Below are 20,394 nucleotides of genomic sequence, written 5' to 3'. Positions count from 1 at the left end.
ATATTCTACTTCCGTTGATGATCTAGATATAGTACCTTGCTTCTTGGATTTCCAGCTGATTAAGGATGCACCATAGAACACATTAAAATCAGTCACAGACCTTCTAGTGTCAGGGCAAGCAACCCAATCAGAATCACTAAAAGCCTTGAGAGCATGTTCTGTGTTGGAGTGAAAGAATAACCCTTGTCCTGGATTGTTCTTGATATATCTCAGGATCCTTATTGCTGCTGCATAGTGTTCTTCCAAAGGATTGGAAAGAAATTGACTGAGAGTACTAACAGCAAAACATAAATTTGGTCTCGTGTTGGTTAGATATAATAACCTGCCAAGAAATCTTCTATAGGCATGCACATCTGAATAGGGTTTCCCTTCTGTCTTGGAGAATCTGTATGGGAGTAGAAACAGGTTGACATCCCAACAATCCTGCATCTTCTAGTAACTCTAGAGCATATTTCCTTTGTGACAAATTAATGCCGTGTTGAGATCTTGCAATTTCTAAGCCCAGAAAATACTTGAGTTGGCATAGGTCTTTAATCTTGAACTTTGCATTCAATAGAGCCTTCACAGTTTGGATTTCCTAGATGTCATCACCTGCCAAGACTATATCATCTACATAAACAAGTAAGATGGTGATATGAGCAGAATCACTTTTGATTGTATGTAGCCCAAAGAAAGTAAAGTAGTTGTCAACTTGTAATTCCATTGTCTAGAGACCTGCTTGAGTCCATATAAAGACTTCAACAACTTGCAAACTTGCCCTGGTTTTTCTGTTTTTGTAGCTAAGAGGAAGAGACATGTATACTTCTTTATCTAGATCCCCATGTGAAAAAGCATTATTTACATCTAGTTGATGTAAATACCAATGTTTAGAAGGTGCTAAAGCCAGAACCAATCTTATTGTTGTGAGTTTCACAACAGGTGAAAAAGTCTCAAAGTAATCTAAACCTTGTTCTTGTGTGTAGCCTTTGGCTACTAACCTTGCCTTGTATCGTTCAATACTTCCATCAGCATGCCTCTTTATTTTGTATACCCATTTACATCCGATAGGTTGCTTTCCATAAGGTAGATCAGTCAGAACCCAAGTTTTGGTATTTTCTAAAGTTGCAATTTCTTGATGCATGGCATTTCTCCAACAATCATGTTTGATGGCTTGGTTATAGGTTTTAGGTTCACTAACTTGGGAAAGATTAAGGACATATGATTTATGAAGATATGATAATGCATCATACGAGAGATATGAAGAGATAGGATATAAGGTACCTGTGGATGACTGAGTGGCGGAAGAAGTAGATAACATGTTGCAATGATAGTCCTGCAGATAAGATGGTTTATGTTTTGGCCTGGTTGATTTCCTTTGTGGAGTATCAGTGGCAGGTTCAACAGAAACAGGTTGAGAAGGAGGAGATGTAGGTGGTAAAGAGGGTTGATTAGTAACTTCTGAGAAAAGAGGTGATGTAGAGGAAATGATTTTGGTGACAGAATCCAAGGAATTTTATGTATCAATAGGTAAGTGCTTGTCACTAGTAAGAAAAGGAAATATGTTTTCATAAAATACTACATTCCTTGATAAAAAAATTTCCCTTGAGTTGAAATCTAACCAAAGGTAGCCTTTCACTCCGGTTTTAAAACCAAGTAAAACACATTTTCTTGCACGAGGTTGAAATTTTGTTCTATGACCTTGAAGAGTTGAAGCATAGCAAAGTGAGCCAAAAACTCGTAAGTAAGTAATGTCAGGTTTAACATTGTGTAACAATTGAGATGGAAAAAAATATGTCAAAACTTTGGAAGGTAAATGATTAATGAGTTGCACAGCATAACGAACAGCAAAAAACCAGAAAGTTATGAGCAAATGGGATTGAAACATTAAAGATCTAGAAACATTGAGAATGTGTTGATGTTTTCTCTCAATAACTCCATTTTGTTGAGGTGTTTCAACACAAGATGTTGTATCCCTTTTTTCTATAAAAATTTGTCATTGCAAACTCATTACCATTATCTGATCTAATAGCTTTTACATCAATGCCAAATTGTGTTTTTATATAAGAAACAAAGCCAATAAGTTGTGATCTTGTATCTAACTTACTTTCCATCAATTTAATCCATGTGAATCTAGACCTATCATCCACTATAGTTAAAAAATATTTGAAACCATCAATATAAGAAGTACAATAGGCCCCCAAATATCAACATGAATTAAATCAAAAAGAGCTTTTGAAACAGTAGTACTTAATTGAAAAGGCAATTTTCTTTGCTTAGGATAGTGACAAGTATCATAATGAGTGTATTTTGTATCAGGTAAAGTGGCATACATGGTACGTAGTTTGATATAACAAGAAGAAGAAGGATGCCCTAGTCTAGAGTGCCAAATATCTATAGAGTTAGGTCTTATTGTAGAACAAGCAATAGAATTCTCAGGAGTTATAGTAGTTGGTGAACCAAGGGGTGCAGATGCAGGAACTATCATGACATACAAGCCATCTCTTTCTTTAGCTTTCCCAATCATCTGCAGGGTTGACTTGTCCTGTATATCACATGAAAATTTAGAAATGGTAATTTTACAAGAGAAAGATTTAGTTAACTTTGTGACCGAAATAAGATTGACTGAAAAATTAGGAACAAACAAGACATTATGTAAAGTAAGGTGTGGGCCAAGAGAAACTATGTCAAAAAAATGAGCAAATGAAGAGTTCTTATTGGGTAGAGATACTGTAATTGGTGAGATTCTATGATAAGAAATAAAATAAGGCAAAGAACTAGATATATGATCAATAGCACCTGTGTCTAGAATCCATTGGGAATACATATTACCTTGATCCTGAGAAGAAGTGGAAACATTATGAGAACTCACTAGACCAATAGAATGTGTGATTGTGGGATTAGATTGAGGAAGAAGTGCCAATAGACCATGAATTTCCTCTTGAGAAAGTCCTAGAGTTGAGGAATGTGACTGCGCCTGAGAATTATTAGAAGAAAGAACAATTGTAGAAGCCATTGAATTTTACAACCTCAAATTGGACAAAAATGGCAGAACCCGAATCTCCGAAAACTCCTTCAGATTTCTCAAAAATCAATCCAGAGTTATGAGTGATGAAAGCACCCAATTGTTTCTCATTGAAAACCCTAGAAAGCAAAGTCAAAACGTAAAACATAACGATGCGAGAGTACCAGAGGGAGTAGCCATAGAAGGAGAAGAAATTGTAGGAAAGCCAAAAACGAAAGGTAGAAGATGAAAATCTTGGCAGTAACAGAATTGGTTGCGGAAGAACGTGATCAAGAATTAATTTGCTCTAATACCATGTTAGAAGAAAAGAAATGATGAAAATTGTGTATCTTATTCCATAATAAGGAGAGAGTACAATTGATATATATATATATATATATATATATATATATATATATAGTTATTTAAAACAATATAAAAACAGAATATAAATATATGAACATAAATGCACATATATGAAAGGAAAATAAATTAAATCCAATATCTCCCTCAAGCTCCAGCATATATAACAAGCATCATGCCCCATGTCAATATTAGTGCCATGTGTTAGTTCATGGTTGTGTCATTGTCTTTTGTTCAATTCAGTCCATATATTCGTTATTTTCATTTGATTCAGTCACATTTTTTAAATGGAACAATTTTGTGCTTCTCCAAAGTTAATTTTTATATAAATTTTATACCAATATATTTCTTAAAGTTGACATTTTTATTAAATATTTTTTAAATTTAATTATAAATTATTAGATTTAATTATAAATATTTCTGGAATTATTTTTAAACCAATGTTATTTTTTACATATAATAAAAATCAACCATAAACCTAATATTTACATTCTAATTAACATTTAAATATAAAATATTTAATAATTATATTGATATTCTATATAATAATTGAATCTAAGAATTATATTCAATTTATAATTAAATCTAATAATTTATAATTAAAATCCAAAAATATTTAATAAAAATCTTAATTTAATAAAAATATTAATATAATATTTATATAAAAATTAAATTTGGTCTCAATTTGGAGAATGACAAAATTGTTCCATTTTCATTTAAAATAATTTAAGACTCAATTGAATTAAAACAACAAATATAAGAACTGAATTGAAAAAAAGCAATGCAACAAACATGAACTAATGTATCACTTGTAGTGACACGTGGCATGGTTCTAATGTAACACATGGACAATTTTTTAAAATAAAAAATAAATTAATAAATAAAATCATTAAAATGACACATAACTTACATTATTCACCTGCGTTAACTGTTTGAAAGCATTTACAAAAAATGACTAAATTGACGAAAATTATATGAACCAAAGTAGTATTTAACACTAGTGCAGCGAGGGGCTTTTACCGCGGTTCATTTTCACTATACGTCGCGGTTTAAGAACCGCGGCATATTCAGCCGCGGTAGTAAGTCAGACACTTTATGCCGCGGTTATAACCGCGGTATATAACTTGAGGAATATGCCGCGGTTGTCTAGGAAACCGCTACGTAAATTCATTTTTTTAAAAAAAAAATTAAAAAATACACTATATGCCGCGGTTGAACCGCGGCATATAGACCGAAGAATATGCTGCGGTTAGTGTCAAAACCGCGGCCATATATCTCGTTTTTAAAAAAAACGAATCACTATATGCCGTCAGTAAATATATGTTGGTAATTACCAATAAATTTTGATCGTCGATAACATTCATTGATAAAATATACGATTAAGTTTCCTTCCTCCTCCTCCTTTTGTTCTTCTTTTTTCTTTTTTTCTTCATCTTCTTTTCCTCTCCTCCTCACAATGTTGTTGTCATCGCCACCTCTAGCTCGTACTCATCTTCTTCCTCATTCTCCTTCTTTCCTATTTATCTTCCCCTTCCTCCTTCACCACCACCGCCTCATCTTTCTATTTCTCTAACTCTGGCAACTACCATTGTGTCTCCGTGTCATTATCAAGCCACCAACGCATCACCCTCAGCCCATCGTCACGTCATCATCGAGCTCCTGGTAACCCATTGTAGAGCCACCACCTCATCATCCTCTTCCATTTCCTCGTCCTCCTCCTTCTTTTTTTCTTCTTCTTTTCTTCTTCTTTTGTTCTTCTTCTCACTTATCTTCCCATAATATACAAGAAAATTTATCAAATTAGGTGAAAAATTTATTGTCCAAATTTTTGACGGATTTATTAACAAAAATAATTGTAATAATAAGTTATAAAAAATAATACTTGTTGATAATACAAATTATACATTATTAATGGACCCTGTCTCATATTGTTACAATAATTTTGTTATCAAATATTCCTTTGAAATCCATTAAAAAGTTCATTGACAAATATAAGTTTACAACAAATTTATAACTGTAGTAAAACAACCAATTTCTATTTATTCATTCAAAATCACTTTTATGTATAAAGTAAAACAACCAATTTCTTACTAACTTTTTTATTAGTTAATCTTCTTTTATTTATTTTTGAATTAAAATTTTCGAGAAGTTTTACAATATGACTAATCACTGAAATTTTAATTATACTCACATACTTATTTAATTTCTAAATATTTCATATTCTAATGAGAAATAGTAGTGAAAGTTACAATGTGAATTTTAAATTAAATTTGATACAGACAATGAATAAGTAAAAAATAATGAAGAAAGTAGTTTAGAGCATCATTATTCTACTACTTATAATAATCATACTCAATTTAAATATTTGTGTTAATAGAAAAAATAATATATATTAATTAACATACCACTTTTGTGTACTATATAACAAAAGATATATTATGTATGAAACAAAATAAAGAAAGGAAGTAACAAGTATCCATCTGAAAGGCTACTATGCATAGTAGAACAACATAACGAATAATGCTAAAGAAAGACATATTAATTGTTTGATTAGTAGAAATTTATAATTGTATAAGAGAAAACCCACTACAATGCTTTTTTTCTTTTAAGCACGCGTGTGCATTTTCCATTTGTAACTATTGGCGGTGGATGTCTTTTCAACAATAATGAGGATTATCATAATTTAGTGATAATAATAGGTGGTGGAACTTGGAACACGAATCTAACAAGATTAATTAACTGCTCTAATTTTATAATGCTCTAATTAACTGCTCTATAAAAGGTGGTGGAACTTGGAACATGAATCTAACAAGATTAATTTATAAAATGAGAGAAGTTTGGCACTTTTCTAAATTAGTTAATTTATCTTAAATAAAATAATTACATAGATTTAACATCTTGTCGAATCATCAAATGGACTGTGACTCATAAATCAACCCACCCATTAAATAATTCATTATTTTTTTTTTCTGCAGGAAAAAATAATCCATTGGCATTGATTAGTAGCCAGTTTTTTTTTTATCAACTTTTCCATGAATGATAGCAAGTTTTATATATAAATTTAATCCGTTACAAGTTTGATTGACTAATTTTTTACAATTGACTACACTGTTTTTAGTCCATGATTAAGTTTTCTCTATAAGGGATATCTAAAATCATTTGTTGAGAAGATATTTTATTTTTATTTTTATAATTTTAGACAGGTGAAATAAATGCAAAAAATTGAAAAAAAATTGTATTTTTTAAAATATTTTATATAAAAACGTCTTCAATTAATGAAAAAAAGAGAGTTGTGTTTATCACACTATTGTTTTAAAGATGTTTTTGCATTTCATCTAACATAATTTCCATATATCTCAATCCTCTGTATAACTGATTTAAAATATAGATTTTTTAATTTTTTTTATTAATAATAGAGATTATTTTAGATATTAATAATTTTTAATTTATAACTAATAAAGTATGAGAACTTTATCTTGATCTTTCTCATCGTAAGTCGATTTTTGGAGATAATTTTTTTTCTAATGGGAGAGGATATTAGAATCCAATTAACCCTTTTCCTAGAAATCTCATTTTTCTTCTCTATAAAACCTAAATCATAATGCAACTCTTGCCATTTTGAAGAATCAATACTAGAATGGTGATTTGCATGAAGAATTCTACGAAAATCCTCGATCAATCTCTTTTAATTAATTTTTATTTTTGTCCTTTTTGTTAAGAGACAATCTAGTTCATTTCTCTCTGCATACAATTATCTTTTCATTGCATGTGGTCTTCCTTCTAACTCGTTGAAATCTCCTTTAAAGGAGATGCTAAAGTTGTGTCTTGAAATGATGATTAAAATCTTTTGCTTTGTAGAGAGGGTGATTTTGAGTGTACAGTTGTTTAGAGGAAGAGAACGATGCTAGACAAATTCCTAAAAGGTAACGAAAGCTAACCGTTTAAGTTTTTTTTTAGTATTAATGTTGCTTGAAGAAAATGGAAAATTTAGGGGAAAAGCATGAAAAATGTATATTTGAGTTTCATGCATTGTTAAAATTTTAAATATAGCAAAGTTTTTATTTGTTGATTGTGTTGAATGGTAAATACAAGTTTAAATTTATTACTCTGCATGATTTTGGTGAATAATTTAAATAAGAGATTGTGCTTTATGAACCATGAGTAACCGATCAACGTAAATTAGATATGGTATTGAGAGGGTGGGGTTTTGAGATGAAATTTTGGTAAAGAAAGGTTTGAAATTGATACCGTCTTATAGAAATTAAATTCTTATGAGAAAATTTGTTGTGGAAATATAGAGTAAAGGAAAGTCTTGAATTGATGTAGTTGTGAATATGATTTGGAGTTGATTGATGAAAGTGAATGTAACATTGTAGAATAAATAATAATTAAAGTTTGTATAAGTGTTTTATTGTTGTTTGGGAATGTTACGTTAGATGACATTTTCTTATTTAAACTTTTTTTTTTTTGTAAATGATTAATTTTAAAACTTTGTTTGAAGTAATTCTAATACCTACTTTTAGGGAAAAGTTAACTGAAGAGGACTTTGAGGGGTGAGTGAGATTATCTTGACTCAATTAATATCACACTTACATAGAGTATGATATGATACCCATATTGTGTGAGTCGAAGGAGGCTCCACATGACAAACAATATGATACGAAAATGATCATACTTAGGAAGCTAGTCGGGTTGACCTTGTCATTGCACTAGTAGAAAAAGAGGATACTACTGCACCCTTTATGCCTCGATTTACAAAAAATCAAAACATAAAATAGCGCGGTGACATCTTTGAAATTATCGCTAAAGTATATGCCTCGGTTTTCATCCAACCGAAGTCGTAGATGGTATATGACCTCGGTTCCTAGCACAACCGCTACCATAGACTTTTGCGCCCACTAACATTCCCCTCTGCAATTTGTCCAAAATATCTATGCAGGGGATATGACCTTGGTTGTTTTCAGAACCAAGGCCATATACCCCTTACGTCCACTCACATTTTAGTCTGTTATATCTGACCAAATCTCTATGTAGGGCATATGGCCTCGGTTGTTCCCCTGTGTCTACTAAGATACACTCTGCACTTTGATTGTTCAACTAACAAACTTTTTGGAAAAGGGTCTATGGTCTCGGTTCCCTGTAGAACCGAGACCATAGACTTTTGATAAAAAAACATGTCAGTTAAAAAGTCAATTTTTCAAACATCTGTCCAATACTGTTGGCCTCAATTGTATGATAACCGAGGTAATACGATTTTTATGCATAAGTTTGGTGGGGAAGCGAGACAAAAGAGTTGTTCAAAATTGCAAAATTGCAAAATTGCCATTTTAAATTAATTTTGAATTTTTTTGGACGACTTTAGGCCTCAGTTGGGTGGAGAACCGAGGCCAGAGCCTCTATATTTCTTCGATTTTATAAAGAATTGAGGTAATAACGTTTGGTAGGTTAAAAAATAAAATACGAGATGAACAATTTCGTCTTCTTCGCGAGAAAGAAACTGTTTCCTCTGCAATTTCTCTGTCGCGCCTCTGATAAGCTTTTCTTTTTCATTTTTCACCGTTCAAAGTTGGTTTTTGTTGTTGTCGTGACCATCGTCAACATTTAGGAAGCATAATCACCGATAAAAATCGTTCCAAACCTTTTTTTGGTTTGGGTTTTGCGATTCTCTACAACCTTTCTTTTGCATTTTTCACTGTTCAAAGTTGATTTTTGTTGTTGTCGTGGCCATCGTTAACGTTTAGGAAGCATTATCACTGATCAAAATCGTTCCAAACCTCTTCTTGGTTTGGTTTTTGCGATTCTCCACCTTAGAGGTAAATTTTTTATGTTTTTTTTTTTGCGTTTTGGTGTTTGTTTTTGTTTCTAAAACTAATATTTTGTTTGTATATTTGTGTATGTTTGAATTTTTTATAGTTGAATTTTGTACCATTTTGATCGCGGGTTATCCATTGTTATTGGCTTTTCACACTATGAAGTTCTTATATTAATGTTTAAAGTTTAATTTTTAATATGATCATATAATTTTATATGATTGTATGATTGAATATGTGATTGGATGATCATATAATATATGTATAATTTTGTATGATTTATGATTTTAAAATTTACTTTTTTAATTTTGCAATGTTATTTTTAAAAAATTTTATGTTGAATATATGATTATTTCAATGCTTATTAATTGTATGATTGAATTGAATTAATCTTAATTTCTCGTTAAATGACCAATAAAAAAATTATTTTTTTATTTTAATTTTGTAGAATATTTCAAAATATTTACGTGTGGGTTGAAATTAGATTAATTTACCACGCATTATTGCTGAGTACGAGAAAGGTGTAGAAAAATTTATATAATTTGCACAACGTAATGTGGGTAGAAGTGATGACGAAGTGAAGTTTATATGTTCTTGTGTCAATTGTTTGAATGAGAGAAAGTTGAACGCAACCCAAATTAGGGAACATTTTATCTGTGATGATTTCCTACGATGTTATACAACATAGATATGGCCAGCGAAGAAATACACTTTCCGATTGTCTCCCAAACAGAAAATGTTATTGATTGCACCATGGAAGATCAACCAAAATAAGACAAATTAGAGGACATGATCTGCGATGTTGGCGCAGAAAATTTTTCCCAAACTCATGTACATGAGACAATGTCCAATGATGTGGAAACTCCTTTCTATTTTGGTTCAATTAAGTTCACACAGTTGTTAGTGGTGTTAAGATCATGAATTTGAAGGCGATCAATGGATGGATTGATGAGAGTTTCAAACAATTATTGACGTTGTTGAATGAAATGCTGCCAGATGGAAATACACTACCCATTCGTAATTATGATGCGAAAAAAATTCTTTGTCTGATGGGTATAGAGTATAAAAAGATACATGCTTGTCCTAATGACTACATTTTATGTAGGAAAGAATTTGAATATTTGAAAAAGTGTCCAAAATGTGGGTTATCATGATACAAGTCAAAAAACAACAACAATGAAGATAATGGTCAGATAGAAAAAAAAATAGTTCTACTTTGAAAGTAATTTGGTACCTTCCAATTGTGGCCAAACTTAAGCGTTTGTTTGTGAATCCAAAAGATGTTAAAAACCTTGGATGGCATGCAAATGAGAGAAAAATTGACGGGCTGCTTCGTTATCCAACTGATTCAAAGCAATGAAAAAATATTGATCAAAAATTCTCCCAATTAGGTCAAGAATGTAGAAATCTCAGGCTTGGTTTAGCCACTGATGGAATGAATCCATTTGGTAATTTAAGTACTAGTCATAGTTGTTGGCTAGTAATATTGATAATTTACAACTCATGAAGAAAATAAATGTGATGACATCCAAACATATCTCACCAGCAACTTTGTAAGGGGAAGGACATATATTTTATCCCTTATATATTTGGGTAAGGGAAGTTTCATAACTTCAAAGTTTCATATGTGATTTTAATATATAACAATTAAGTTATTATCAATTTCAGGCACCATTGACAACTACTTATTGTTTCCATACAGGAGAAAACTACTGTGTGGTTCTGCTCATTGCACAAGTCTCCTCCCAAACATATGATACAAGTAGTAGATTGGTAAAAACCTTAATGTTTGAACTTTCTTTGTTATATAAATGAATAAAGCCTTTGTTTAATAGTTCCATTGCAGCATGTATGATGTTGTCTGGGAGATCAACTGCTAACAGTAAAAAGCTTGCATGGTTGCTCTCAAGGTTTGACATACGCTAAAGCCATACTTTCTTATAGTTATTTGTTCTAATGATTTTCACTAACTATTTATAACTATGATGATATAATATAGTGTCATGACAAAGTGGATATACTACGTAATGTATTGGATGCTACACACTATTTGTGCCCATACTATAAGTGGCTAGGAAACGATAATATTTAGATTTAATGAATTTTGTTTTTCTTCATCGTTTGGAATTCATATACACTAATTAATATCATGTGTCTTGTGCAGAGATTCAAGACTCCTACTCCACTTCTTGAGAAGCCACTTACATTCCTAAGGAAGACAGTTGCAAAACATCTAATTAGATTATACAATAGTGCGTAGTTATTAGGATTTAAAATACATTAACACATACGAGTTTATTTATAGTTATTAGACTTTTTACATTATGCTTTAAACATTATGTGCTGTAAATATTGACTTGTGTTGAATCTGTGTTGTATTATACTGTTTCATATGTAGGTCTGTTTTTGTGATAGTGGATATCACAAAAACAAACCTACTATTAAAAAAATTCGCATAGTATAGGCCTCGGTTGTGGCTCAAACTGAGGTAGAAAGCCACTCTAGGGCCTCGTTTCGACGACAACCGGTGTTATAGGTACACGACATTTAAAAAAAATTATTTTAAAGGGCTTTGACATTGGTTCTAGCCTGAACCGCTACTATAGACCCATGTTATGACCTCAGTTGAACGACGTAATAACCCCTCCACCCCCTCTTTTTTTTTTCTATGTTACTACTTCGGGCGTTGAGGAACTGAAGCAGAAGCCCCAATCTTTTTGCCTTAGTTGGAACTGAGGTAAAAAATCTCCATCTTTTTACCTCGCCAGTATATGCTTCGATTTTAAAACTGAAGCGTATTGTCAAAAACAATCGTTGTCGTTTCCCTTCGTTGCACTAGTGTGGCTTGGTTATGGACATTGGCTCTAAGTGCTGGAATTCCACTAGAGGATTTGGGAGCAAACATTACAAGTGCAAAGTTTCACAAGTCCATTCAATACACTAGTCTTCTAAAAGTAAAGTCTAAATTCATTGTGTTGTTTGAACCATGAGGGCTGATACCTGGATTTTTGTTTGATGAATGTGAACTGTTACGTTTTTAGACTGACTTATATAATGAATGAATTGTTGTTTGAGCCATTTGAATTGAGAATTAAATGAGTTGATTGAATACTTTATTTTAAAGAATGTGAATCTTTTGAATATTTGTATTGATTTTTTTTTATATAGAAAATGTTTGCTGAATGAGTAATTGAATATGTTACTGACAAAAAGGAGAAAGACTAAGTTAAGGATTAAATTTATGGTCATCAATTTTAGTAAACTAATTTTATTTTATTTCAAAGTTTTAATTTGACAATTTTTGTGAGAAGATATTATCTCTTTCCATTTGAAATTCTTCTCGCGAAAAATTAATTTATGTTTACATTTGTGTGTTTCGTTTATTTTTTTTATGTATATTTTATATACAGAAACAAAGATAAAAGCTTACGAGGATAATAATTCTAGAGTTCAAAATGGAAACTGAAAAATTAATATAAAAGTATTTTAGATCATAAATTTATCCTTTTAAAACAAAATTGTATCTAAGTCCATAATTAGAAATTGAAGTACTTATTGTCAGAACCATTAAATTCCCCATCTTAGTGGGAAACGTGTGTCTGCAAGAGGGGAATGAGACTCAGGAAGTAGAAGACAGGTGGCTGCAGGAGAGTAGACGATCGGTTTGTTGAGGGAATATATAATCTAAAATTTTAAAAGCTGGTTCCACTTTCTACATGCAATCTTCTCCTCCAAATCTTCTAAACTGGTTTCTCCTCCTTCTCTCTAACTTCTCTCTAAAATTATCATCTTTTCCTCCATTAGTTCTCATGTTTTCTTCCATCTGATCATCCATCAGAGGGTATGTAAGGTTGTTGGTGGCAAGGATCCTTCTTTCAACCGATCGTTTAGTAGTTTGAACTGGTAGGTTCTTTTACTTCTAAGAAAATCTAGTGTTTTTGGGTACATGCAAGTTTAGTTTCTGGTTGCATGTAGTTATCTTCTTCTTTTTCTTCAAATTTGATCATATTTCCGGTCTTTGGGTTGGTTCGTTTCTTTAAACAGTGAATCTTGGCGTTTTAGTGTTGGTCGTGGTGCAAAGTTCGTATTGTGAGCGATCGGTCTGTTAAGAGGTAAGGGAAGCTATTAAATTTAATTATGCATGTGATGATTTTTGTGTATATATGGAATGAGTTGATTGATGAATTGTATATGAGTGTATGAAATGCATGTTTCTGGGTTTTTGGTGGTTCTGTATAAGTCTATAAGGATTCTGCAAAAATTATGTAAAATAGTTGGGTGTTCGGTCTCAACCGTTCGGTTATGGTCAGGGAATAAGTTATCAATATAGTTAGCAGTCTAGCCTTACCAGGGTATAATAGTTCGGTTTATAGGGAGTGATAAATATATTAAGTTTTGATGGTTATATATATATATATATATATATATATATATATATATATATTATATATATATATATATATATATTTATAATCAGTCTTATTGGATTAGGTATTTTAGTTTGTGATAGCTCATATATTATTATTAGTAGACTTCGTAATGGGACTAGGCTTAAAATACGTTCGTTTATGATCGGATACCAGTTTAGGTGTATTTCAGCTAAAAGGTATTAACGTTCGGTTTCCTTAAAAGTATTAGGTTTGATGAATAGTTTGTAAGAGTAATTATAAGTGTTCAGTATAAGCTATAAGCGTTCGGTTTTGTCAGATAGTGAAATAGCGCTCGTTCTTGTTTTGAGAATAGTAGAATATCGTTCGTTATTACTTTGAGGATAGTGAAATAGCGTTCGTTCTTGTTTTGAGAATAGTAGAATATCGTTCGTTATTACTTTGAGGATAGTGAAATAGCGTTCGTTCCTGTTTTGAGAATAGTAGAATATCGTTAGTTATTACTTTGAGGATAGTGAAATACCGTTCGTTCTAGTATTGAGGATAGTTAAATATGGTTCGGTCTTATATTAAGTATTTGGTTTAATTCGAGTGTTCTATTCTTAAGCTGTGTTCGGCTCATGTTAAAGTCCTATCTATTAAATAAACGTTAGGTTATATTCGTCTGTTGTTTAGATCCTTTCCGTTCATTTGTAATTAATGGTGGTGTTATTTGAGCGTTCGATCTTCTTATATGAAATGTGGTTTGATCTTTCAATGTTGATGTTATGGATTGGTGTTGGTTGCTTATTTATAGCAATGCTCTACTATGTATGGGAAGTATTATTGGTATTCAAGTAAAAGTTTATGTTTCAAGTAATGTGGAAGAGAATTTCGGGGAGGAATGTCTCAGTGTAAGGATAATGTTGTAGTAAAGTATGAATACGGATAGTGAAATTCACGGAGTTCATCCTGATATTCTGATGATTACCAGTTCTCAAGTAGAGATGGGTAAGTCATTGTGTGAGAATGGCGGGAGGTCCTAGCCCATAGGTTCTTGGGTGAGTTATAACGGACTAACCTCGGGTGGCAGCTGATGGTTTTCCAGTTACTACACCACCCGAGTGCACGAACGGCCTCAAGCTACGTATTCATATAATTCGGATGGTCAAGTCAAGTGTTAGTCGTACATGAATTATGATATTCAAGTTATGTGTGATATCTACGTTGGCTCTTGTATGCTACGGTCTGTAATGATTTGTAGTTTTATTTCATGTACGAATGCATGCTTAATTAAATTATAGTAGTTTACCCTTATTTTATGTTTTTATCCATGTTGTTGTTCGGTTTTCTATTGCAATGATCATCCTTGTTGGATGTGAGCAGAAGGAGAAGGGCTTACGTTGGAACAGGAGCTGGACGGTGAGACTCCTGCTGAATAGGAGATGATCGTTCGGTCATATAGTATAGATAGTTTTGGTGAACCGACTGTTCACTATTTTTGTTCTGTAAATATAATCGTTCGGTTATATGATGAACGTTCGGTAGCAGTATAGGAAGCTCTTCTATAGTTCGAAAAATTTTATGGTTATTTTTGTAATAACTGTAAGTTTGACTTTCTTATTGTAGTAATTGTTCTATCATATTATTAAATGTTGATACCTGTATATAGTTGTGTGTTATATTTTTGGGATGTTACACTTATGACATTATTTTAAATGTATTATGAAAGAAAATTTTATCAAATCTTTGAATTGTAATGTGAATTAATTTACTTTCAATTAATATGTTACTTATAACCTTCTTATATTAAGTCATTATTTGATTAACAAATTAATTTAAAACTATAAATTAACAAATTAATTTAAAACTATAAATTAAGTAACTAAAATTGGAGACTAAATTTGATTAACAAATTATTTATAATCTTTTATTAATAATAAATATTATTTTGAATTTATAAAATAATATATAGGGATTATATTTTGTCTTTGTGCTGTGTCTTTGTATGAACACCCTTTGTCATCCTCCATCAATGATGCCACCATACATTGGAGCTTTTATTTTATTTGTGAAAGTCTCTTCCACCAAAAAGATCCATTAATTTGGAAGATAAGCCTCCCTTATACCCTCTCTGTACCTATCAATCTATCATTATCTATACTTTGCTACCAAATCTGGATCTCTTTTGCAAATATTCCCCCTTCCACTATAATCCTTCATCTTCACTTTCCTAAAAGTCATGAACTAATCAAAATATTATGCATTTTCTTACATCCTAGTTTTCCTTTTCATAATCATAAAATCCTGCAAAATTTTACTGCCCAATTCATAAATTTGTTTCATGGCCAACACTCGCATGAGGTTAAATGAACCCAAATTGAAATTGAAAGATTTGACATATTTTTTATTTAATTTTTTATCATGGTTGAGTTATATTTTGGATAAATTCGATTTTGTCCTATGATAAGTTATAAGTTCTATTTCTTATATTAGTTATTGAAATATTTTTTAAGATAAAACTGTGATAAAAATTGGAACAATAAGTCTGTTTGTATTTATTAAATAACATTAAAAATTTCTTTTTTTTCATAATATAATGTTTGATGAAAAATAATACTTTCCCTTTTAGCCATGACATATTTTCTTTTAACCTTGTTATTAACGAAACTGAGGGGAAAGGTGATATTAATCTATCAAAAAAGGTTGGGACATAATACTGGGGAAGTATTTTGTCTAGCTGGTTTCTATAACTGTATGAAATGACATATAAAAAAGTTGGAAAAGAATATCAACAAGATGACAATTTTCATCCTAAAACCTATTCCCTTCTAAAATATAGAGATTCACTATAAGTAAAATTATGTTAGACATTAAAAATGACTTAAAAATTAAAAATTTCTTATTTAGTGCAACTAAATAAATATATTGTAAAAAATAATAATATAAACATGTACTTACAAGTATGAGGGTTCAAATAATGAGTATTCAAATCTAGGTGATAAAAACATATTCGAACACCAATTCAAAAAATCAAAAACCGAATTTTCTTTCAAATGAATCTTTTTTTTTCTTTCTAAATTGAATATTTTATTGTTGAATTCTGAAGTAAAAATAAATAAAAAATTAAAACAAACAAAATTACTTATTGTATTTACATATAATATTATATGATTAAAGTTAATTAATAAAATTGTTAATTAATAAGTTTTTACTATAATTTAATTTATTTTAGAAAATAAATTTAAGCCTACTTCCATATAAGAAATCAATTTAATAAAGTGAAATTCTAATATATATTTAACTATATTTTTAGACTATATACAATCTTCAGGAACCTAACTATGTAATTTGATTATAAATATGACATAAGTTTAAATTATAAATTGAACGGTTATCATGAAAAAATAAATCGTAATATATCTCTGTATTTGAATATTTTTAATTATAAAAGTTTAACAAAATTTATGAAAATGTTTTACAAATTTTTTAAAAATATTTAACAATTTTATAATAACAAAAACTCCGAAAATTCATGATAACCTAGTTTATGAAATTATTAATCTTTTAGTATAATTAATTTTCAACATCAAGATAAAACACAATAATATATATGAATAAAAAATATTTCGTGATTTTAAATATACGACACTGAAAAATTAAAAAACTAAATTTATATAGTCTGTGAGACCCACAAAAGCGACAAATTTTATAAGATAAACCTATACGGACCTAAGTATCGGTTGGCCTTACCTTTTTTATTACTACCTTAAATCTGAATTATCATTATAATTAAACTGTTTGGATCATAAACTATGTTTCAGATTAAAAATATTATTTATTTTTAACTATAATTCGATCACGATTTTAGCATGAGTTAAATTAATTGAATATCAAAACTCAAAAGTTTCCGTCAAAAGTTGAATTTTTAAAACATTACTCATTACATGCTACTATACCAGATATGACTTAGCTTATAGCTTCTATTATTCACATACTAACCAAATTAATGCTTTAATTCTACTTAAGCTTGGTAAGAACAAGCTTTTGTTTTTAATACTAATAAATTAATAATTATCTTCTTAAAAATAATACTAGTTTTCTAGAGAATTATGGATTTTTTTTCAACTTCTTATAATATTTTTCATATTTTGCAACTCCATTTATTACAAGCAATCTGTCCATGATTCCAACTAAGAGGTTTTTCTTTTTTCTACAAAAGTTGCTTTTACAATTGTCACATAGTGACTCCTTCTTAGTGGGATTTTAGTATTAAGGCAATCTTTTTATTTATTATAAAACTTATAATTTGCAGAAAGGGAAGGGTGAGTGGGGTTTAATTTAACTTAATTTAGCTTAATTTAATTTTTACTTTTGAATCTTGTGTCTAAAGAGGCCCCACCCGCCGCCGAAACAACATGCATACAATCATCCCAGTGTGGTTGAATATCCGTGGAAAATTTAAAATAGTTTAAATTATATTTTTATTTAAATTTATATTTTAAAAATTATTTTCTAATAATCTTATTTATTTTTTCTATAAATATGTAATGTTAACAAGTAAAAAGTCTAACTCAATTCTAAAAATAGGACTTATAGAATGAGTTGCTCGTATTTATATATTACAAATCAATTTTATTTTTAACTGTGAAATTTTTAATACACTTTTCACGTAAACATATTCATCTTAGGTTTTGGATTAAACATTAATAAATGACATGATAAAAAAGAATAATATGAACAAACAAGAAACTTTGTTAAAATATGTTCTAACTTGTATATCTAATATCATGTTAAAAATGAATTTTTGGTCTAAATCAATTTAAAAAACAGTCTTATATATTAATTGAGATTTATCATCACTTATTTTTATTTATAATAAATTGAATTTATCGTTTTAATCAATACGAAACTTTCAACATCTAATATTTATAAATATCTACAAATATAAAAATAGTTACTAATAAAAAAAATTTAGTGTGATCGATTTTTTTTAAATGGAATGTAATTAATCCTTAATTAACAATTGTGTGGTTAACTCATTATTTGGTAGGAATGAATATGCAACCGGAAACTTGTATTAATCTGTACTTGTAGTTAGATTAATTATATTTATTTCCCAAATTCATGCACCTGCTTTTGCACAATTCTAATAATCCACTAGATATCGATAACGAACCACGGTACTAGGGCATAAACACATGTCTGTCTTTATATACGTATGCGTGAGATCAAAGTTTAACCATTATAGAAATATCTGCATTACTAGCTCGCTTTTTGCTGCATATAAATGATTATCTGAATGAAGTTTTTCCACAACCACTGTTCCTGTTGTAGAACTTACTATTATGAGTATCTTCTTTGGCTTTGAGCATCTCCTTTCTTTTTCTCTATAGCTCCATGCATATAACTCAAACATTTTCTTCAACACAAAGTAAGTTTCATTGAATATGGCATTCAAGAAGTTCATAATCAGAAGCTACGAGGGTCACTCTGATAGAGCTAAGGTAGAAGATCTTGAAAGAAGATGCAAGGTAGGACCATCAGAAAGCGTGTTAGACACTATGGGTGACCCCATGTGTAGGATTCGAAACAGTCCCATCTACATAATGCTGGTATATATACTGTACAATACCATACCATTAAAACAAATATACTTAATTAATTTTCATCATCTCCCTCACCCTTCTCCCTTTATTTATAAGAAGCTTTTTCTATGGTCCTTTTATACATCACTTATTGGTTAATTTGGTGTTAGGTGGCAGAGATGGAGAATGAACTGGTTGGTGTCATTCAAGGCTTAATAAAAATGGTGACAGTTCATACTCATCCTCCAAAGGATATGGCAAAAGTGGGGTACGTCTTGGGCCTCAGAGTTTCTCCTCACAGCAGAAGAAATGGCGTTGGCTCAAGTCTCGTGCAAAGACTAGAAGAATGGTTCACATCCAATGATGTGGAATATGCATACATGGCCACAGAGAAAGAAAACCACGCCTCGATGAACCTCTTCATGGAGAAGTTTTGCTACACCAAGTTTAGAACTCCAACTATACTCATAAACCCAGTGAATAGTCATCTGTTTGAAATTTCATCAGACATTGAGATAGCTATGGTCAAGGTTGAAGAGGCTGAATCCCTTTATAGAAGATTCATGGGATCCACTGAGTTCTTCCCCAGTGACATAGAGAATATACTAAGGAACAAGCTCAACCTGGGAACTTGGGTGGCTTATTTCAAAGGGGATAGTGATTTTGGTTTAGATGGAAAAGTTCCCAATAGTTGGGCTATGGTTAGTGTTTGGAACTGTGGGGAAATCTTCAAGCTGAAGATAGGGAAAGCACCTTTGTCTTGCATGTTATTCACAAAGAGCTGGAGCTTGATTGGTAGAATGTTCCCATGCATGAAATTGCCAACCTTGCCCAATTTCTTTAGCCCTTTTGGGTTCTACTTCATGTATGGCCTGTACCAAGAAGGGCCATTGTCTGGAAAGTTGGTTAGGGCATTGTGCAAGTTTGTGCATAACATGGCTTCTAGGAGTGAACAGTGCAAGATCATTGTGACAGAAATTGGAGGAAGAGATGATCTGATTCATCATATTCCACATTGGAAATTGCTTTCATGCGAGGACTTGTGGTGCATAAAGGCTTTGAACAACGAAGGAACTAACAAGTTTCATGAATTGAGCAACACTCAGCCACCAACAACTCTCTTTGTAGATCCACGAGAAGTCTAAACTGTATGTTCTCATAGATATAAACATATCTTCACTGGTTTACTTCATCTTTTTTTTTTCTTTATTCCTCAAGCTATTCATGCACTGTAATTTTGAGATGTACCAAATTAACAAAATAGGAGAGGCCTAAAGAAAGCTTCA

At 30.8% G+C, this 20,394-nt stretch overlaps 1 protein-coding gene across 1 annotated transcript; it reads left to right on the top strand.

The window, feature by feature from the left end:
• The first annotated feature begins 18,861 nt into the window (after positions 1–18,861).
• LOC124826654 (putative N-acetyltransferase HLS1-like) lies at positions 18,862–20,394 on the top strand. Its single transcript, XM_047299545.2, has 2 exons — positions 18,862–19,135; positions 19,279–20,394. The coding sequence occupies exons 1-2, from the start codon at positions 18,971–18,973 to the stop codon at positions 20,251–20,253; spliced, it is 1,140 nt and encodes a 379-aa protein (XP_047155501.1). The 5' UTR covers positions 18,862–18,970; the 3' UTR covers positions 20,254–20,394.

This window comes from Vigna umbellata, chromosome 1 (genome assembly GCF_029865625.1).
Source record: "Vigna umbellata cultivar VRB3 chromosome 1, Vumbellata_1.0, whole genome shotgun sequence".
Classification (NCBI taxonomy): domain Eukaryota; kingdom Viridiplantae; phylum Streptophyta; class Magnoliopsida; order Fabales; family Fabaceae; genus Vigna; species Vigna umbellata.
This window is presented reverse-complemented; position numbering and strand designations above follow the sequence as displayed.